Source organism: Sminthopsis crassicaudata, chromosome 3 (genome assembly GCF_048593235.1).
Source record: "Sminthopsis crassicaudata isolate SCR6 chromosome 3, ASM4859323v1, whole genome shotgun sequence".
Classification (NCBI taxonomy): domain Eukaryota; kingdom Metazoa; phylum Chordata; class Mammalia; order Dasyuromorphia; family Dasyuridae; genus Sminthopsis; species Sminthopsis crassicaudata.
The window spans coordinates 171,822,418-171,845,642 of NC_133619.1; the positions used below are offsets into that span (position 1 = coordinate 171,822,418).

Below are 23,225 nucleotides of genomic sequence, written 5' to 3' on the forward strand. Positions count from 1 at the left end.
ATTTATTCTCCATGCTATTTTTAAACTATTATCAAATTAGAATTATGCCTTCATATTTATACCATTAAGAATTCTAAACTTCATTGAGAATTTAATTCTGTATTGCCAGAAATTGTGAAGCTTCATTCTCTAATTCGAATTTCTAATTGCAAAGAATTTGGAATAGACAAGATGAGGGGGAAAAAAAAAAAAAAAAAAAAAAAAAAAAAGGATTCTAAGTGAGAAACTGCTGAATTTCATTCTACTTTCTATACATTAAGTTCCATAATATGCATTTCCTAACTTTGGAAAACAAATAATAATACATAGAGTAACATTTTAAATCTAACTCTCTTTGTTCTCCTCCACATAAAGTATGTCTTGTCTTTCCAAGCTAGTCAAGAAATAGACAATATATTTGAAAGATAATTGTATTTTAATTTTTCTAAACTTTTATGTATGGAACATAATAAATGGAAACTTAAATGACTTAATATAATGACATTTTTACAAAAAAAAAATTTCTCTAACAGTAATATATACATATATATATAAATATTTACAATGAAAAAATAGCCAAGCCAAAAGGATATCTTCATTATATAATCAATTTCTTTCTAATACACATCAGAATTTTGAACACAAAATGTTTCAGTCACATCTATATTTACACATATTTTATCTGACAACTGTGAGATCTAAACTTAAATGCTTGTGTATTTTTATTTTAAGTCAATTTTATTAGTGTTTTTCTATATTTTTGCATATGACTTTTAGAAGTTACCTGAATTAGTAAATCAAATATAAAAATGTAAACTTGGAAGCAAGAAAGAAAACATATATGTAAAGTTAATGTATCAAGATACAAATGTTCTCACACAGGCAAATACATTACAACATTAAAATCAGTATAATAAAACACTTCATGTATTTTCTTGGTAAGGACAATATTTCAGGATCTGACTGATTTATTATTAACAAAAACTGCCTCTAGACAGGATGCTTTAAAAAAGTTAATGATATCACACCTTAACTCAATACTCAACCATCTATTTTCTCTTAAAAAAAAAATTGTGATTTTTTTGAAATGATGAATATAAATAATAAAAGTATGAATGAAGTTTAAAAAGCTCCAACAAAACATGATATTCTTTAAATATGAGGTTTCAAAAAATAAATTGGAATAGTGCAAACTGATCTATTTAACTTAGTAACAAATGTATTCGATTCCAATGTATAAACAAGATTTTTCTTTTGTATTTCTACCATGATGCCACACATTCACGTGTCTGAAGTACTTATGGGCAAACAGAGCTGCAGGCCATTTGTTTTTCATTCTTAAGTGTGGATCTTTATGTCCAATCAAATATTTAACATCCTTTATATATTCAATTTTGTAATTTGTTCACATATGGGAACTACGTCTCCCTCTAGTGCCCAAAGACATTCGAAGCCTTGGCTCTCTTGCTTTATAATGTTCATTGAAGTCCAATCTAAAGCTAAGAAACCGAAGACTCTCATCAGAACTTGTTGTCAGTAACACCAAAAACTGCTGTACAATACCCTAAGGGAAAAGTAAGAAAGAGTAAATTAAGAGTCTGTTGTGGGGGAAGGAGAAGGAGGAAAAGGGGGAGAGAGAATTGCAAAAACAAGGCAAACCCTTTACAATCCTCAAGTGCAAAGTTGCAGGGTTGTTTTGTTTTGCATAGAGAGAGTGGAGACATTAGATTCTAGATCAATAAAACCAAAACAGATCACAGCTCTTTTGCATCCTGAAAGTTTACAATGGGAAAAAAGGCATTTCAGAAAATTTAGCAACTATTTTGTCCCTTCCTCCTCACCTTAAATTCAACAACAGTTTAATCTAAAATTCTGAATACATTTTTAAAAAAAAGAAAGTCATAGGAGGTAATCTGAAATAATTTACTGCACATAGTTGGAACTTAAATATTCATCAAATGAATACTTAAGATTATGCTATGGTACTTATCTCATATTTCAAAGATAAATGATTTTTTAAAATTTTTTTATAATATTATCTCTTGTATTCATTTTTCCAAATTATCCCTCCCTCCTTCTACTCCCTCCCCTTGATGACAGGCAATCCCATACATTTTACATATGTTACAATATAACCTAGATACAATATATGTGTGTAAATACCATTTTCTTGTTGCACATTAAATATTAGATTCTGAAGGTATAAATAACCTGGGTAGATAGACAGTAGTGCTAACAATTTATATTCACTTCCCAGTGTTCCTTCTCTGGGTGTAGTTATTTCTGTCCATCATTGATCAAGTAGAAGTGAGTTGGATCTAAAGATAAATGATTTTTGACAGTATTTCTTCCATCAATGCAACTCACAAATCTGATTTACTTTTGCAGAATTATTGTAGTCAAAAAATGCCCTACCTTTCAGCCAAATTAGTGGTAAGGCTCTCCAAATTTAGCTAGACTTGTTCATAGACAAAAGATCTGAAAATTGTCATTGGGCTTATATTCAAAATATTTCCAACAGGTTAAAACCTGCCAAGATAAAGTGTTTTGCAAGAATTGTGTCTGAGAGTCCCGGGTCACCTCCATACTACAATGAAGTATTGAAGGAAAATTTTGAATTCTACTTCTTTCTCCATTAATTATAAAGTTATAGAGTTATCTCAAATGAGCAGAAAAACTAACAAAAATCTACGCCACACAATTTACTTCAAATGACATGTACAATCTTATACATATCCATTCAAAAAGTATTTATTCAGAATATACTCCATGGAAGGAAGGCACTGTCAATTTAGAACTAAACCTAAATCCTTGAAAAAAGAGGGAAAGTAATAATATGTAAAGTGTATAAAATTTTAGATTTCCATCATTATTACTTTTTTATGAAACTTAAATCCCCAAATACTATAAAATTAATAATCTAATGAAAACTATCTGCTTTAGGACATGCTTTGTTGTCCTAATATGCAGATAAAACAGTACTTTAGGACATTTACAAAACTAATCAATGTGTGAAGGTAAAACTAATTTAAAGAAATATATGCATCATCACTGTTTACACACATTCATTTATTCATTCAACAAAGATTTGTTGAGCATCTAACTATCTAACTACTATATGGAAATAAAAAGGGAGGCACTAAAAGACCAAAAAAAAAAAAAAAAAAAAAAAAGAGGCACAGTTTCTCTCTTCATTGAATTTATAATCTAACAGTCCATCAAGGGTACCATCTTTATTCCAGTCCTCTCAATTCTTCATTCTTCTTACAACCCATATTTTATCATCAATCAGGTTTTGTCCATTCTAACTCCACAATATTCTCAAATGTGTATCTTTCTCTCCATTCAATCCAAAACTAACCAAGATTATAAAGTCTTACAACCTCTCACTTGTATTATAGCAATAGCCTTTTAACTAGTTTCTATCTTCTCTCTCCTCTCCAAGCCAAATTCCAAATAACTGTCAAATTGAAACTTCTAAAGTACAAGTGATGTGTCCTGCCTAAAGTATTGACATTACACCACTCAAGAAACTTGAGTGTTGTCTTCAGGACAAAAATACAAGCTTCTACATTTGGTATTTGAAAGCCCTCACAATCTGGGCCTGGTTGATCTCTCCAGATTTACTATGTTTCTAGACCTTAGCACATTCTAGTTCTGGCCAAACATATTACTTAGGGTCTCTTGTACTTGAGAATCAATCTCCTATCCTTGCACCTTTATCTTGGTCTGCCTCTTTTCTTTAAAAGTAACCTCAAGAATCACTTCTTTCCAAGTTCCCCTTTTCTAATTCCCCTTTTGTTAGCTATCTTCCAGGACTATTGAGAGGAACAAATCAGATAATATTTATAAAGAAGTTAGTGCAGTGCCTGTCTCACAATAGAGTCTTAATAAGTTCTTACATCCTTCCCTTAGCTCCCTCCCTTATTACTTCACAAACATTTTATATTTATTCACCAGTGCATGCTACTTTCCCCCAACCAGAGCAGTGTTGGTTTCTGTTTTTGTATTCCTAGAACCTGTTACTCTGCCTGGCATACAAAAGATGCTTGATAAATGCTTGGTGAATGAAAGTAAAATGTAATAAGTTCAATATAAAAGGAAAACAGTGCTATGACATTTAAGAGGAAATAAGAATAACTTTCCACAAGTGGTTTGGAAAGGAAAGTTTCAAGATGAACTTGAATTGAGCTCTGAAGGATAAATAAAGTGAAGGGAAAGGAGGAGAAAACATTTCAGGCACTGAGAATAGCATGAATAAAAATGTAGAGGCAGAAAAATACTTGGATTATTCAAGAAAAGATAAAGTGTCTAGTTGTGTAGAGGTGGGGCTAAAATACTTTAGAGGCTTATGTCAGTGTAATGGGTTAAAGCTATGGAATGAATGATTAGCCAGAGGATGGGGCAGCTGTCTGTTGCAAAAGCCAGTCAAGGTGTTAGAATTCAATACAATCACATCTAACAATTCTCTCTACACTCTATCCTTTGTGAGGTACAATCTCTCCTTCCTAAGTTAAGTAAATTTATAATTACTTAAAACTACATTTACAGCGTTATTGTTGGGAAAAGTCTGCCTTTCCTCCATCCTCCAGATCACCTCTTACAAAAAGGATACTAAAAAAAGTATACTACACAAGAAGGCAATGACAGAGTAGCAAGAACTCTCCTTGCTCCATTTTTATTTTGAGTAAGGTAAGAGTTAAACCAGTATGAGTAGGCACACATGAATTCTAATCTGAATCACAGATACCATTGAATTATCTTCTACATACCCTACTCCCCAAACCACCCATCTTCTAAATTTCTCTTTTATAATGAAGTTAACTATCAGCTTTCTAGTTCTCTGGATTCCTACAACTTCAGTCTCATCCTCTATGCCTCATTCTCTTTACCTTACATATCCAAAAGCTGACCAATCTTGTTTTGGTTGCTTTTTGGTTGTTTTATCCCCTCTACTTTCATATCTCTAGTATCTCTCACCTTTTCTTTACTGACACATCTATGGCCCTAGTTCAGGACTTAATTAACAGTCTTATGATATAATAAGTCTCCCTCTCCCAAGTCTCTTCTCATTTCAAACCAACATCCATGTGGTTTTTATGATTTTCCTAAAATGCAGGTCTGATCATGTCAGTTCTCTACTCATAAAACCTCAATAGCAGCTTTTTGACTTCAGGATCACTTTATCTTTCTCTAATCTTTTTAAAATTACAATTTTAATCTGAGTTTTATAATTATTTATAATTATATATATATATATTTATATATATATTTATAAATATAATTATATATTTTTAAAAATTTTAATTTTATAATTATTTATAATTTGTAATTATTAGTACAATAAGACATAGACATAATTTATAAATAAATATGTATATATGGAACATATATGCTCAAGTCTGCAAGTCCAGAACATAGGCTTATGAAACAGAATAATAAGAGACTAAATGGAGGATTTCAAAGTTAGGTTATGCCATTCATTTAAACTTGAATTTGGTAGATGATGGTAAGCCTTATGTCAGGAATCTTCCTGAAGCTCACCCCAAAATTCCTATATACATCCTGATATCCCATCTCACTTGTTAGAGAACCTTCAACTCACACCACAGAGAGCAACCAACAATAACAGTGTGGGAGGAATGCCTATTTTTTATTTATCTGAAAGGTGGAGAAAAAGGGATCCCCACAACTACAATAGAAGAAAAATGTGCTCCTGGACTCCTAAAATGAAACTCCAAATATGTCTTTCTATAAGTACCATATTAGCTGGTTTTATAGTATCATAGAATCCTAGAGTTTTAAAGTTACTTTTATTTTATTCCAATATAACACAATTATTTTTATATTATATATAAATATCTTACAAAAATATGTATGTGTGTTTGAGTGTATGTGTGTATATGTATGTATGTATGTATATATAGTCAGACATATCATACATGTGATGAGAAAACAGAAAGGCAGAAAGAAAATTAAATATTTTCCTGTAAAATCTTGTTAAAGAAAATGTAGACAGTGACTTCCTGTTGAGTGATAAATTTGAAATAAAATGATATGTGAAGCTCATTAAAAGTAAACCTGAATAATTTTTCTTTTGCATAGGTATGGGACTTTGGGTGTACAGAAGCAGTGAATGACAAATAGCTGCTGACATACTATTATTTCAAGTTCCTCTACAAGGAGAACAGAAAAGGAACTTCTTCTGTGAAGGAAAGAGACTATGAATACTAATGATTTACAAAGAAGATTAAGAATGTAATTTGAGTACAATTGGGATTATACTGATTAAGATTACTTTTTTAAAAAATCTATTAAATTTATCATGGAAATGGGTAACAGTAAACAGGACCATCATAGCTCCTTTTGAAAATGAACACATAGACTTTTATATTAACTCCTTTGCATCTATATTGCTTATTTTAATTAATAATAGGGAGTTAATTACTATCCATTCTGAAAGGAATATTAAAAATAATAAATTCTGTGTAGAATTAACTTATATAGACATTTCATACAAAAAAAAGTGCATTTAAAAATTAATTTGGTAATACACAGTTATTATACATTCGTATGATCATTAAAAGTTTTACATTTTCCAACAAAAATGGAAAATGGGGCAAAGTAAAAAAGAGTTAATAAAAGATATACACAACTGGCATAAAGGTCACCTCTCATTTTTGTCTCTGAAATGAATGTTTTTGTGGTCAATTACTGTTGATCGACTTGGAAGATCCAAAGTAAAATTCCCTATGAGCAACCCTCTGAAAAGGTAAATAAACAAACCAGATTGTACTAGAATAGCTTATTTTAAAAATGAATTGTAACTATCAAACATTTACTAAAAGACAACAAAGTAACTTTTTTGCTACGTACCTGGTAAAAATGTGTCAATATTCGCAACTGGGAACACATTTTTGGAATAGATTCTTCAAATTCCCTAATCCTCTTTTCTTCCTCTTCTTCCTCTGTTGCTGTGATTCCCCACTGACCCTATAAAATGCAATATTCCAAATTTCACTGAAAATTATAATGATAAACTTTTTTTCTTTTAAAGTCTTGTCAATTTTGAAAATATACACATATAAAAATAATGTGATATGGCTCATATTATTTCAAACACTGAACCAAATAAGTATTTGCCCTTCAAAGCAGTGACTTTTATTCCAATAACAATGCCAGGATTCAAAATACTTTTAGAATTCTTCCTTTGAAATTAGTCACATGAAACTCTTCATTTTTGACCAAAAATGTTATTCAACTTCATCATCTACCTTATTAACTAGGTCTGCCTCTATGAATGATTTTTTTTCCAATCCAAATCTGCTTTTTAAGAATGATGACTTATCTCACATAGCAGATAATAAAAACTATATGCTAGAAACTTTAAAGACAATTCTAGAAGAACAGGTCTCAAATGTTTTGAGCAATGAAAGTGTCATTTTAAAAAATTACAGTTTCCCCATAAGGTAAATTTACTTTGAGGCACTTGTATGGATACATTCTGTTATGCTATTTAAAAAAATAAATTAAATACTGTATGATACCCACTGATTACCTAATTACTGAGTTCGTAAGGTTGGATGGGACATCAAAGGACATGTAGTCTAACAGTCAAGATATCTAGTCTAACAGTCTGTTATAGACGAAGAAAAGGTGGTTAAAAGAAATTCAATCAGTGAATGAAAAAAAAAAAAAAACATTTTATCAAGTATTTACAATGTGCAAAGAAAGTAATGTGAAAAACCTGGGTGGGGGGATGGGGTTGGGGAAATAAATATAGAAAAGCAGGACAGTAGTCTCTATTCTAGAGCTCACATTCTAATGACAAGTTTAGTGTTGGGGATTCGTTGAGGAAAGCAGTAGCTTTTCAATTCCTACCTGTGGTAGTTGATCAACAGTATCAACAGGAGCTATGATAATGGGTCTTCTCCACAGAAACTATACTCTTGAGTGATGATTATGGGAACAGAACCGAAAGCAAAGCTAATAGTCTGAGACATGCTCTTATTCCTGGAGCTCTTGGAGAATTCTAGGGTTTTCGGGAAGAGATGATAGCAAAAGGTCTTGGTACTGGTTTTGACCCATTTGACATGTTATCTCCTGTGTTTGTTTTAGCTAGACTAAGTTAACCAGTCAAAGCTGCTTTTGTTTATCTTTTGTATTAGAAGAGGAAAAATGAGATTACAAGTAATGTCTTGACTTGTACATGAATTGGATTTGAGGCAAAATTACTGAGACATGAAAGGTCTGTGGTATCTTTGATGCCTGAATTCATGTCTGCTTCAGACATTAGAACAATTCTTTCTCATCTACATACTTTACTAGGGAAAGTCTTCATGTGCTTGGGGTAGACATCTCCTCTACCTTACTAACAGGTTTGAGTTACCCTCAACCAACCTGTTTAGATTATCTGCAGAAATGGTTTACCCGGATACAGCTGCGTGTGCTTTTTGGAGCTACAGAAGAGATTTAAGTTTCAGGTGGACACTAAATGGATGAGCAGCCATGAAAAGGGCCCAGCAAACTCTCACACCAAAGGTGCTAGTCCTCCTTGAATACCCCATACAGCCCTAGCACTTGGCGGCTGATCAGCAGTGGGTAATGGTAAAGAATGGACCTCTTTTCCACAAGAATTGTTCCCCTGAATGATGCTGGTATGGTTGGATTGGAAGCTGAGGTAGTGGGAGACCCTATTATTGATAAAACTTTTGAACTTTAGGTGTCTATCTGAGGTAGTTGGTGCTGTGGCAGATTTTGATTCAGTATAATAAAAAATCTAACAGCGACAGTTCTCCTAAGAGGAATGAACTACAGAAGGAAACAGCAGGCTTCCCTCTCACTGGAAACCTTTTATAAGGGATGAAAATTATATAGGTAGTAAGAGTTACAAGTCCTTTGACACCAAAATGATTCTTTCCCTCACATCATACTGACTCTACCTGTGTCCTTTTAACTGTTACTTCCAATTGAATTATTCTTTGAAAAAATCTGAAATCAAATAATATTACAGTGATTAAGTTTGACCTCAAAGATGAGAGATAAGAATTCATGTCTCTTCTTTCTTTACTGTGGGTATGAAACACTTTAAGAGCCAATAGGAATTTTCCTTATTTGGATAGCTTTTTAAAAGCAAGAGTAAAAATCTAAAAACCCTGGGAGAATTTTTCTAAATTATTATTTTGTTCCAGAATATTTTCTTTTATTTGTGCCTAAATTTACTACCCAAATTTTGACTTCTAGCAGCAGATTTGGTTAAAGGGTATTCCACAAAAACATCACTAAGTCCATACTCTTTGGAAGGATCTTCTTCCTAAAATTTTCAAGGTCCCCCCCCCCCCCCCGGTTCAAATATCTACAGAGTATAGTGCTAGCAGCACAACACTGAACTTAAGTTAGTTTATAATAGTCTAGTAATGGTAGGGAAACCTCAGCAGAAAAAAATGGAATGGCCAGGTGAAGCAGGTATACAGAATTTTGAAATTCTGATGAATTTATATTTCATCAGAAACCATATGCACTCTTAATTATTTTAGGCATACAAGAAGAAAATGGTGAAGGGGAGTGGGTAAGTAGCTCTCAAAATAAGTCAAAAGCAAATCAGTATTCAAAATTTATATATCTATATATAAAAATAATTTAACATTATTTTATAGCATTATAGTGCTATAACACTTAGCAAGACACCTCAACAAGGCATACTGAATAGTTGCAGTTATGATAGCACTCTGTGTGAACAGCAAGTAATTTTAATTATGTTAATCTTCTCAAATCAGCAAATTCAAGGAAAATAGTAACACTATAATAACATTCTTTTCCCCATAAAAGCTGAACAAAGTTCTATTTGTTTCTAGTCTATTAGGTCTAGAATAACTGAAAGAATACAGGTTCTTGATTCTGAAGATTTGGGTTTAAATTCTGCCCCTAAATTTACTGTCTGTGTGATTTGGGGCAACTCAATTTAACCATTCTGGGCCTCAGTTTTCTTATTAGTAAATAGGTTCAATACAAATTAATTCGGTAATTATTAAGCTTGAACCAGAAAGATGTAAACTAAGCACCAGAATACGTGATTTCTAAGGTCACTTATGGCTCTAATCTTATAATCATCAGATGTATATTCCATAGTATAACATTTGAAAAAATACAATTATACTCTCAAAAAAGTAATTTTCTCTCTTCTTTGAAAGAAAATAAGCTGTGAGGCTTCCAAAAGATTAAATGAAAATTATCAATAATGTGAAGAAATGCCAAAAATCACAATCAAAGAAATTATTAAAACAATTGTAGAGTATCTCCTTATATTCATCAAAATTAGTAAGGATGGGGAAAAGTGATGATGGAGGACAAATACACAAGTTTACTACTGATAAATCTATTAATTGGTACAATAATCCTCTAATACAAGTCATATACCTTTACTCAGTGCTTGGCACATCGTAAGTACTTAATAGATAATTTTTCATTAATTCTTTTATAAATTTTACATTCGATTCCAGATTCTCTCCTCTCGCACCCATTTAGAAAGCAAGAAATACAAAATCCATTACAAATATGGGACAGAATGCATCGCAAATATGAAATCATGCAAAACAAATGCATTAGCCATATTCTTTAAAAAATTACAAGATATAAAAATAGGTAAGACAATTTTACACTGAGTACTAAAGGTCCAGAGAAGTTAAATGATTTGCTCAAGAGTACAGACCTAAACTAGGACTTAAACATAAGAACAGAAATATAACTGCAATTCTATCAATGTGATAAGGAAACACTGTCAATCTTAAGTGTTGGTCTAAGATACCACTACACACCTGTCAGATTGGCTAAGATGACAGGAAAAGAAAATGACAAAGATTGGAGGGGATGCCGGAAAACTGGGACCTGATGCATTGTTGGTAGAGTTATGAACAGATCCAACCATTCTGGAGAGCAATTTGGAACTGTGCTCAAAAAGTTATCAAACTGTACATACTCTCTGATCCAGCAGTGTTACTACTGGGCTTATATCCCAATCTAAAAGAAGGGAAAAGGACCTGTATGTGCCAAAATGTTTGTGGCAGCTCTTTTGTGGCTAGAACTGGAAATTGAATGGATGCCCATCAATTGGAGAATGGCTGAGTAAATTATGGTATATGGATGTTATAGAATATTATTTTCTATAAGAAATAACTAGCAGGATGAATACAGAGAGGCTTGGAGAGACTTACATGAACTCATGCTAAGTGAAATGAGCAGAACCAGGAGATCATTATACACTTCAATAACAATACTATATGAGAATCCATTCTGGTGGAAGTGGAGAAGTTCCAATTCAGTTCCAATTAACCAATGATGAACATAACCAGCTACACCCAGTGAAAGAACACTAGGAAACAAGTGTGGCCTACTTGCATTTTTGTTTTTCTTCCCAGGTTATTTTTACCTTTTTTCTAAATCCGACTTTTCTTGTGCAACAAGAGAACTGTATAAATATGCACATATATATTGTATTTAAAATATACTTTAACATGTTTAACATGTATGAGACTGCCTGTTTCTAGGGGAGGGGGTAGAGGAAAGGAAAAATTGGAACAAAAGTGTTTGCAAGGGTCAATGTTGAAAAATTACCCATGCATAGGCTCTTTCAATAAAAAGCTATGATAAAAAAGAAAAAAAATCTTAAGTGTTGGGAAAGGGTGGGAAAGGCATACCTAGATTTCCAAAAGGAGAAAAAGTAAAGTAATAGGAAACCAAAGTGGGAGAAGAGATACAACTTAAGGACTGTTGTGAGGGATTTGAGGCAAAGGAATTAAACTAGTGTAATTGGTGAGCTAATGATCTTAAGGTGTGCTGATACCTTTGCCCTTGTAGGTTAGGAAAATATTCTGTTATAGTCTACCTAATTGACTAGGGTTTGGTTTTGTTGTTGATTTTCTATGTGAGTGGATCCCTCACCTGAGAAGGAATGGGCAAATGAGTTAATGTGCTGTGCAGCAAATTGAATACATTGAGTTTGTTGGAGTTGTGCATGCTGGTGCATGTGTCCAGAACTCATAGACTCAGGAAAAAGTTCATCAGGCTGGGTCAGCTTAAAAAGAGATGTAGGATAGGCTGTAAAAAGGTATAGAGTCAAAACAAAAATATTTTTAGTCTGAAAGAGAATTTTATGGTAAAAGCAGCTTGGGGAAAGTAAGATTCAGATAGGGCTTGCAAGATGATCCTTAATATCCCAGGCCATAGAAACCAATGCCAAATTCCATAGAAAAAGAAAGGAGATTAACTACCAACCTAACTAGGGAAATTTTATTTTAGGTAGAGCAACCAAAAAAAGAGGAATAAAGACAACAGAATTGAGATCAAAGAAAAAAACCATAATAGAGGACCTTCAGATAAGGATAGTCATATTGAATACCTGGATCCCAAGAAATAATCACCTTAATAAGTCATAGAGTAAGTTGAAAAATCACATTCATTTAAGAATTGGCAGAAGAAAAGGCTCTCTCTTAAGTTTAAGACCAGCAAACCTAGTGAAAAAAAGTTTATTGCCTAAGGTCCATCAGGAGAGATTGTACTGAAGGGACTATAGAAAAGATACCTGTCCTAGGCCAGAGATTTCTATATTCAGCAAAGATTAAAGGAGAGCCTAGAAAATTAAGCCAGACTCTTGTCGAGTCAAATGGACCAGTGGGTACCTTATGTTGACCTAACTTCTAGACAAGATCTAAAAGAAGCAGTTATGGATAAAGAAGAATATAAGAAAAATAAGGCCTAATTTTCAGTAGCTTGACACATTGGACGAGAACTATAAACACTATAAGCTAATACTTGCTGTAACTTTTTGGCTACTGTATTGCTCTTGTCTAGTGTTAATTGTAATGTATATCAGCATAACTTAACAGAGCAAGAAATATTGAAAGTCTGCTCTTTTCTAGAACCTAAGCTGGATGATGATTTCCTAATTCACATTTTTACAAAGATTCTGATAAAAGCCTAATTTCCAAAATATATAGAGAATTGACTCTAATCTATAAGAAATCAAACCATTCTCCAATTGATAAATGGTCAAAGGATATGAACAGACAATTCTCAGATGAAGAAATTGAAACTATTTCTAGACATATGAAAAGATGCTCCAAGTCATTATTAATCAGAGAAATGCAAATTAAGACAACTTTGAGATATCAATACACACCTGTCAGATTGGCTAGAATGACAGGGAAAGATAATACGGAATGTTGGAGGGGATGTGGGAAAACTGGGACACTGATACATTGCTGGTGGATTTGTGAATACATCCAGCCATTCTGGAGAGCGATTTGGAATTGTGCTCAAAAAGTTATCAAACTGTGCATACTTTGATCCAGCAGTGTTACTACTGGGCTTATATTCCAAAGAGATTTTAAAGAAGGGAAAGGGACTTGTATGTGCAAGAATGTTTGGGGTAGCCCTCTTTGTAGTAGCCAGAACCTGGAAACTGAGAATGCCCATCAATTGGAGAATGGCTGAATAAATTGTGGTATATGAATGTTATGGAATATTATTGTTCTGAAAGAAATAACCAGCAGGATGATTTCAGAAAGGCCTGGAGAGACTTACATCAACTGATGCTGAGTGAAATGAGCAGGACCAGGAGATCATTATAAGTGCTAATGCTAAACAGATTCACTTATCATCTTTGCATGGTAAACTAAATTTGTACTTAATTTAAAAAAAATTGTTCTGAAGGATTTCTGAAAAGGAAAAGGAAGAAAAAGGGAAAGACATCACAGTTCTAGAGAGATAATAGGCAGAGGAGGGCCTTTTGGGAGACTTTTAACTGGTATCAATAAGAAGAGTCAAAGTGATTAATAAGCAGTCATCATGACTCATTTTGTTACTCTTCACTTTTTTGTCACACTACTTTTGTTACACAGTTTATAATCTTTTTGTATGTCTTCATATATCTTCAAAAGATTTCAATTTATCAATTCCAAAATAATATTTACATAGTGTTTTAAGTATTTTCTTCACAATCCTATAAAATAGTTATTGTTACCTCAAATATTATCATCTCCATTTTACACATGAAGACTCTGAGGCTCAAAGAAATTATGTAACTTGCCCAGAGTCACATAGCTAGCTAATAAATGTTGAAGTCAAAACACCACAACAAACCTTCTAACTTCAATTTTTGGTCTTACCACTACTACCAAATTCCCTCACATTACATTTGTAAATAGCTTTCTAATAATTCTCATGGCATTCCTAGCCTATTCAACAATTTCTCAGATGCAACATTAGTTTCTAAAACCCTTTTATGTCCTAAGTATGGTTATGTAAAGTATACTAAACAAGTCTAGTTGTATTATTTATGCAAATCCACTTCAGTTGAATAAGTTTCACAGGGAACCATCAACCCAGACACAAGGGATCATCTTGTTATCATACCAAATACAATAAAATATGGAAGGTATTTCGACAGACAGCCAAACTTCCTTTAATAAGTTTTAGAACTCAGACTTACAAAGACAACACTTGTGGAAGAGAAGAGGGAAAATATTCAGGTCGGTATAAAGCATAAAAAGTTTTAATATTATACATACCCTGTACTTCTCCTCTATCTACTATGCCAAAATTAAATTCACTTCATCATGCAGCTTTCTATGTTAATAATGTAATTCACAGTATACAAAATAAAGTTTATATCCATTCCTGAAAGATGAATTGCAAATAGCATGAATTGCAGTTATTCTGAGTTTTGTTTGCCTTTAGTTTAATATAATAAAGAATTCAATCTTTAAAATCACAGTATTTACTAGACACTCTAATTGCTGACCAAAAATTTTAGCAGGAAATATCATTACATTTATTCATGCTTGTGTGAATTTGCCACATGGCAAAGGCTCTTTATTTTTAAAGTCCATTCATAAAGATTTTCATCCATAGTAACTCCCAAAATCTATGAAGGGTTATCAATTTCAGAGACTAAGAAGGGCTGCAATTTGCATCAATATAAAGTATCTATACCAATGAAGTCATTAAAATCCTAAAAATTGAAGTGTGATTTCAAACCATACCTCAATTTCATTCTGTTTTTTCTTTTCCTCAAACTGCAATCTCCTCTGTAGCTCTTCCAAAGCAGCTCTGTATATTGCATCTTGAGCATTTTGAAGTTCAATAATTTGATCAAATACAGCTCGAAGTTGATTTAAAAGGACCTGAAAAAGTAAGAGATTCAAGGTTTCATTTTTACAAGTAGCAAAATCAACATGTACCCTATATTCTTTTTTTTCTTAAATATTAACATCAACAAAAGGGAAAGAAGAGAGAAAAGACAAATAACTGAATTTAATATTCAATTTTCAAAATCCTGGAAAATGACCAAAGCAAAAAAGTTGAAACTCTTAAAAAAAAAAAAAAATCAAACTTTCATAAAATTGAAAGCAAAAAAAAAAAAAAAAAATTTAATAGGACTATTTTTAAAATTAATATATACAGCCAGTCATTGTTATACCAGTTGTACAAAGAGATATACACCAAACTGTGTCAAAAACAAAAAAGAATTTAAAACAATTATATAATAAAGGAAAAATAAACGATTTTGACGAATGTATATGCCAACAAAATGAATAAATTTCTACACAATCATAAAATATTCAGATTATCAGAAGAATTGGGTTTAAATAAGCCATTATCAACAGCAACAGAAATTTAACAAATCATAAATGGACTTGTGAAATTAAATCTCCAAGACCAGATAAATTTACCAAAAAATTCTGTCATACAAAAAATAGTTAATTCCAAAATTGTACAAACTGCAAAAAAAAAAAATTAAAAAAAAAAAAAAAAGTGGGGGAGGGAACAGATACTTGTTATGCCAAACTTAGAAAAAAAAAAATTGAAATTTACATATAGGAAGAAAAGAATAAGAAGTTCAAGTGAAATAATGAAAAAAGTGGGAAAGAAAGGGTCTAGCAGTACTAGATCTCAAACTATCTTTCAAAACAGTAATCATCAAAATGATTTGGTACTGGTTAAAAAATAGAGACAGGTCAATCAGAGTCACATATTAGGCATGTAACATTCAAAAGCAAATAACCCTAGTTGCTTAGTATCTGATTAACCCAAAGAGTTCAGATACATGGTAAAGGACTTGCTTTTTAACAAAACATGCTAGGGAAAATAGAAAGCATTCTAACAGAAGTCTTATATAGATCACCATATGCCAAGATAAGCTCTAAATAGATGGCATAAAAGATGAAAATCTGAAGAGCAAAGGGAAAAAAAATTTTTCACAATTATGAATAAAGGAAGAGGTCACTCAAGAGTTTATAAACAAAATCAATGCAGCTAAAGCAGAAGAAAAACAAGCAATGGAACAGATCTTTGCATCAAGTTTCTTTATTCAAGGTCAAGGACAAGATCTCTTATCTAAGACATGTAAGGAACTGATTCAAATCATAAGAAAAAGACCCATTCCCCAGTAAATAAGCAACCAAATGAAATGAACAAGCATTTTTCAAAGAAAACAAAATCCAAATTATTAAACTACTATATGAAAAATATCCCAATTCACTAATGAATAAAAAAATAAAAATAAAAACAACTCTGAAGTTTCATTTCATTGAAATTTCATTGACAAAGATGACAAAAAAGCAAAAAAAGCAATTACTGGAGCTGTGAAAAAGTCACGTTAATGCACTATTAATGGAACTGTGAAATGATACACACAACTATTTTGAAAAGCAATTTAGAATAATGCCCCCAAAGTCACTAAAGTGTGCTTATTTTTATCCAATGAAATCATTACTAGGTTTATACTCCAAAGAAATTGCAGAGGAAAAGGATACATATACAAAAATATTTATAGTAATTCATTTTTGTGGTGGCAAAAAAAATTATAAAGTAAAGGAGTACCCATCAACTAAGAATAGTGAAACATATTGTTTATGTAATAGAATAAACAATAACAAAATGAATGATTTCAGGGAAACCTGGAAAATCACACAAGTGATACAAAGTGAAGTGAAAAGAACCAGAAGTATAATATATAACAACAGTATAGAGAAAAATAACTTGATCAATAGGGGGATAGCATGATCAACTTCTGATAATGAAGTATTCTATCTGCTATAGACATTGTAGTTATGAAGACAAGATGTAAATATGCAGAAAAAGAAATATATTTTTGAACATGGACAATGAGGAAATCTATTTTTGCTTGACTATGCATATTACAAAAGCTTTGTTTTTCTTTTTGTTGTGTTTACCAATACTACCCATACCCCTCACCTTAGGAAGTGGAGTAGAAGAAAAAAGACAGGTATAGGTTAGCAGAAAAAAAAAAGGGGGGGGGGGCCACTAAAGCCAACTTTTTTTTAAACCATACAAAGGACAGGATAAGGAAGAAAAGAATTACAAGCAAGGCACAAATTACAAAGTAAATTTATTACACATTTGAAAAGAAAAGCAAGCTATAAGACACAGCAACAGTTTCATGTACAATCTTTTTTCTATTCCACCATGTATATGCAAATGACTTTATTTCATGTTTTAGACTTAGAATTTAAAATTACAATACCAAAAGATAATGTAATATTATTTGGCTATAAGCAATAATGATTATTTCTATGTAGCAAGAAAAGCATGAACTTTATGAAATAAGCAGAATCATGAAAACAGCATACACAATGATGACAACAGTGTAAATAGAAAGTCCAAAAAAATTTTTAAATGCTATGAAATCTAATGGACAGGGGGCGGAGCCAAGATGGCGGAGAAGAAACACAAGACTCAGTGAACGTCCTCACTCCCTCACAACCAATTAGATAAATTAAGTCTCAGAATTAGCTCAGGACTGATAGATACCACAAGGACTGGAAGCACGACTTACCAGCTGAAGAGAATCTGGAGTTTCAACAGGAAAGGTCAGTTCTCAGGGGAGGAATAAGAAAGACCAACACAGACGGTGGGGTAGGGGCACACTGCGCCCATTGCGCTGGGAGGGGCTCTGGGATCAGAGAAGCCACTGAGGTAAAGGAATCTGGCACAGGCTGTTAGCTCTTCTCTGCTAATTATTTAGCAGTTCAGAAGAGAAAGCCAAAATATTTTAAAACTCAGATTAGATCCCCCCCCCCACCCTGGGGGTGACTCAGCAGAGAATCGGCACCAGGGGGTGTGGCCTCAGCTACCTCCTGAGAATAGTTAAGAGACTGACAAGTGGGTGGATACGGCCCAAGGCAACACACACGGCTTAGCTTAGCTGGAGGGAGTGGAACTCAGCTCCAGGAAGTCCCAGAGACGCGGAACCTTTGAACTAGGGACCGCGGTTTCTGGCAGACACTTCCAGTTTGAGCGCAGGGGCTTCTCACGTCACCTGCTGCAGACATCCACTCCCCACCCGGACACATAGACTGGGCTTCCTGCTGTCTTCACTATTCTACGCCCTCGAAGCACAGCAGTGCTAATCACCTCTGGGGCACTTCCAGGGAGGGGGTGGGGAACTCTCTCCCAGAGCTCTATCTTAGCTCGGGCGCAGGGGCTGCTGCATCCATCCCGTCTGGGAGGAAGCTGGTAAAGAAGTAAATAATTTCCTACCCCAGGGACAGACCCCAAAAGATTTTTTTTAAGTATGAGCAAAAAAGCTAGAAAAACTATAGATTCCTTCTATACAGAGAAAGAGCGGGTATCCAACCCCGAGGAAGTTAACAGCAAAGATTCAGAAGATAACAACCTAAAGGGGAACGATTCCTGCCCCCCATCACATAACTCTCTCCTAGAAGAAGCTCTTAAAAAATTGAGGGAGATCGAAGAAAAATGGGGAAAGGAAAGAGAAGTTATGATAGAGAATAACAATGTCCTGAAATTGGAGTTGGAAAAAATAAAGAATTCACAGGAGATGCAGGGAAACAAAATTAGTGAATTAGAAAAGGTTAAAAAAACACAGGAAAGTAGGATTTCTGAATTGGAAAAGATAAAAAAGTCTCAAGAAAATAGAATTTCTGAATTGGAAAAAGAAAATAATTCTCAAAAAAAAAAAAATTAGGGAAATGGAAAAAAATTCAATAGAGCAAAATAACTCATTTAAAAACGAAACTGGGCATTTACAAAAAGAACTAAAAACTGTGAAAGAAGAAAATAACTCCTTAAAAGTCAGGATGGAACAAATAGAAATGAATGATTCACAGAGAACCTAAGAATCAGTCAAACAAAACAAAAAAAATGAGAAGCTGGAGAACAACGTCAAATACTTACTGGGAAAATCTATAGACCTGGAAAATAGATCTAGGAGAGATAATCTGCGGATTATTGGACTTCCCGAAAACTATGACCAAAAAAAGAGCCTAGATTCTATTTTACAGGAAATTATCAAAGAGAACTGTCCAGAGATAATAGAAACAGAAGGGAAAGTAGATGTGGAAAGAATTCATCGAACTCCTTCTGAAATAGACCCTAAAAAAAGAACACCACGGAATATTGTGGCTAAGCTGCAGAATTACCACACAAAGGAGAAAATCCTGCAAGCAGCTAGAAAAAAACAATTTAAATACCAAGGTGCCACAATAAGGGTCACCCAAGATCTGGCTGCCTCCACATTAAAAGATAGAAGGGCCTGGAACCTGATATTCCGAAAGGCAAAAGATCAAGGACTGCAACCAAGAATGAACTACCCAGCTAAGTTTAGCATCTTTTTCCATGGAAGAAGATGGTCATTCAATGAAACAGAGGAATTCTATATGTTTCTAAGAAAAAAACCAGACTTAAACAAAAAATTTGATCTACATCCACAAGACTGAAGAGAAACAGAAAAAGGTACACAGAACCCTTGAGAACTGTAACTCTGTTGTGGATATATAAAAAGTACTCAAGGATAATTTGATTTTACTGATATAAAAGAAAAAAAGGGGGGTGTAGTAAAGGGAAGGAGGTCGGTTCAGAAAAAGGGGTAGGAGTGATAAAAAGAGGGAAACTACATCCCAGGAAGAGACATAGAAAATACACCATATCTGAGGGAACTTAGTGAGGGGGAGAATCATTGTGTGAATCTTACTCTCATCAGAAGAGGCTCAAAGAGTAAATAATTAACATATTTGTTTTTCAGAGAATTTTCTCTCACCTCATTAAAAGGGGGGAGAGGAAAAGGGAAAAGGAAAAGGAGAATAAGTGAAGGGACTTGGAGGGAGGGGGGAGGGATCCAAAAAAAAAAGAGGGAGGGTTGTGCGGCACAAGGGGGGTCTGTAAATTAAATATCGGGGAGGGGGATCAGGGGGGTCAAGGGAAAAAAGCATAAGCTGGGGATAATACGATGGCAGGAAATACAGAATTAGTAATTTTAACTGTAAATGTAAATGGGATGAACGATCCCATCAAACGGAGACGGATAGTAGATTGGATCAAAAAGCAGAACCCTACAATATGTTGCCTACAGGAAACACACTTAAAGCAGGGAGATACATACAGAGTAAAGGTAAAAGGTTGGAACAGAGCCTACTATGCTTCAGGTAAAACCAAAAAAGCAGGGGTAGCTATCCTTATCTCAGATCAAGCAAAAGCAGAAGTAGATCTTGTTAAAAAAGATAAGGAAGGAAACTATATCCTGCTGAAAGGTAGCATAAATAATGAAGCCATATCAATACTAAACATATATGCACCAAGTGGTATAGCATCTAACTTTCTAAAGGAAAAGTTAGGAGAACTGCAAGAAGAAATAGACAGTAAAACTATAATAGTGGGAGATCTCAACCTTGCACTCTCAGATTTAGACAAATCAAACCACAAAACAAACAAGAAAGAAATTAAAAAAGTAAATAGAACATTAGAAAAACTAGGTATGATAGACCTTTGGAGAAAACTGAATGGCAATAGGAAGGAATATACTTTCTTCTCAGCAGTTCATGGATCCTATACAAAAATTGACCATATACTAGGACATAAAGATCTCAAAATTAAATGTAGGAAGGCAGAAATAATAAATGCCTTCTTCTCAGATCACAATGCAATAAAAGCTACATTCAGTAAAAAGTTAGGGGTAAATAGACCAAAAAGTAATTGGAAACTGAATAATCTCATCTTAAAGAATGACTGGGTGAAAGAGCAAATTATAGAAACAATTAATAATTTCACCCAAGATAATGATAATGATGAGACATCATATCAAAATCTTTGGGATGCAGCTAAAGCAGTAATAAGGGGAAATTTTATATCTTTAGAGGCTTATTTGAAGAAAATTGAGAAAGAGAAGATTAACGAATTGGGCTTACAACTTAAAAGGCTAGAAAAAGACCAAATTATAAACCCCCAACCAAAAATTAAACTCGAAATACAAAAATTAAAAGGAGAAATCAATAAAATTGAAAGTAAAAAAACTATTGAATTAATAAATAAAACCAAGAGTTGGTTTTATGAAAAAGCCAATAAAATAGATAAACCTTTGGTAAATTTGATCAAAAAAAAGAAAGAGGAAAATCAAATTGATAGTCTTACAAATGAAAAGGGGGATCTTTCCACCAATGAAGAGGAAATTAGAGAAATAATAAGGAGTTACTTTGCCCAACTTTATGCCAATAAATTTGATAACTTAAGTGAAATGGATGACTTCCTCCAAAAATATAGGCTCCCTAGATTAACAGAGGAGGAGATAAATTGCTTAAATAGTCCCATTTCAGAAAAAGAAATAGAACAAGCTATTAATCAACTCCCCAGGAAAAAATCCCCAGGGCCAGATGGATTCACATGTGAATTCTACCAAACATTTAAAGAACAATTAGCCCCAATGTTATATAAATTATTTGAAAAAATAGGGGATGAAGGAGTCCTACCAAATTCCTTTTATGACACAGACATGGTACTGATACCTAAACCTGGTAGATCAAAAACTGAGAAAGAAAATTATAGACCAATCTCCTTAATGAATATTGATGCTAAAATCTTAAATAAGATATTAGCAAAAAGACTTCAGAAAATCATCTCCAAGATAATACACTATGATCAAGTAGGATTTATTCCAGGAATGCAGGGCTGGTTTAATATTAGGAAAACTATTAATATAATTGACCATATTAATAATCAAATTAATAAGAACCATATGATCATCTCAATAGATGCAGAAAAAGCATTTGACAAAATCCAACATCCATTCCTACTAAAAACTCTTGAGAGTATAGGAATAAATGGATTATTCCTTAGAATAATCAGGAGTATATATTTAAGACCGTCAGTAAGCATAATATGCAATAGAAATAAACTGCAACCTTTCCCAGTAAGATCAGGAGTGAAACAAGGTTGCCCACTATCACCATTACTATTCAATATAGTACTAGAAACGCTAGCCTCGGCAATAAGAGCCGAGAAAGAGATTCAAGGAATTAGAGTAGGAAATGAGGAAATTAAACTATCACTTTTTGCAGATGACATGATGGTATACTTAGAGAACCCCAAAGACTCTGCTAAAAAGCTACTAGAAATAATTCAAAATTTCAGCAAAGTGGCAGGATACAAAATAAATCCACATAAATCCTCGGCATTTTTATATATCACTAACAAAATGCAACAGCAAGAGATACAAAGAGAAATTCCATTCCAAACAAATGTTGAGAGTATAAAATATTTGGGAATCCATCTACCAAAGAAAAGTCAGGAATTATATGAGAAAAATTACAAAACACTTGCCACAAAAATAAAATCAGATTTAAATAATTGGAAAGACATTCAGTGCTCTTGGATAGGCCGAGCGAATATAATAAAGATGACAATACTCCCCAAACTAATCTATTTATTTAGTGCTATACCAATAAGACTCCCAAGAAACTATTTTAATGACCTAGAAAAAATAACAACAAAATTCATATGGAAGAATAAAAGGTCAAGAATTGCAAGGGAACTAATGAAAAAAAACTCAGAGGAAGGTGGTCTAAGTGTACCTGATCTAAAGCTATATTATATAGCAGCAGTCACCAAAACCATTTGGTATTGGCTAAGAAATAGACCGGTAGATCAGTGGAACAGATTAGATACAAAGGACAAAAAAGGGTACATCTATAGCAATCTAATCTTTGACAAACCCAAAGATTCCAACATTAGGGATAAAAATTCATTATTCGGAAAAAACTGTTGGGAAAACTGGAAATTAGTATGGCAGAAATTAGATATGGATCCACACTTAACACCATATACCAAGATAAGATCAAAATGGGTCCATGATTTAGGCATAAAGAGGGAGATAATAAATAGATTAGAGGAACAGAGGATAATCTACCTCTCAGACTTGTGGAGGAGGAAGGAATTTA

General features: G+C 33.2%; 1 protein-coding gene across 1 annotated transcript in view; it reads right to left on the reverse strand.

Moving 5' to 3' along the window:
• Window positions 1–573: 573 nt before the first annotated feature.
• The window catches only part of TUBGCP3 (tubulin gamma complex component 3), a 148,258-nt gene continuing 125,606 nt past the window's right edge, over window positions 574–23,225 (reverse strand). Inside the window, exons 20-22 of the mRNA XM_074299558.1 lie at window positions 15,018–15,158; window positions 6,856–6,972; window positions 574–1,543 (exon numbers count right to left, since the gene is read on the reverse strand). Of these exons, the coding sequence (XP_074155659.1) occupies window positions 1,385–1,543; window positions 6,856–6,972; window positions 15,018–15,158 (417 nt within the window). The 3' untranslated portion in view covers window positions 574–1,384. The remainder of the gene's footprint in view (window positions 1,544–6,855; window positions 6,973–15,017; window positions 15,159–23,225) is intronic.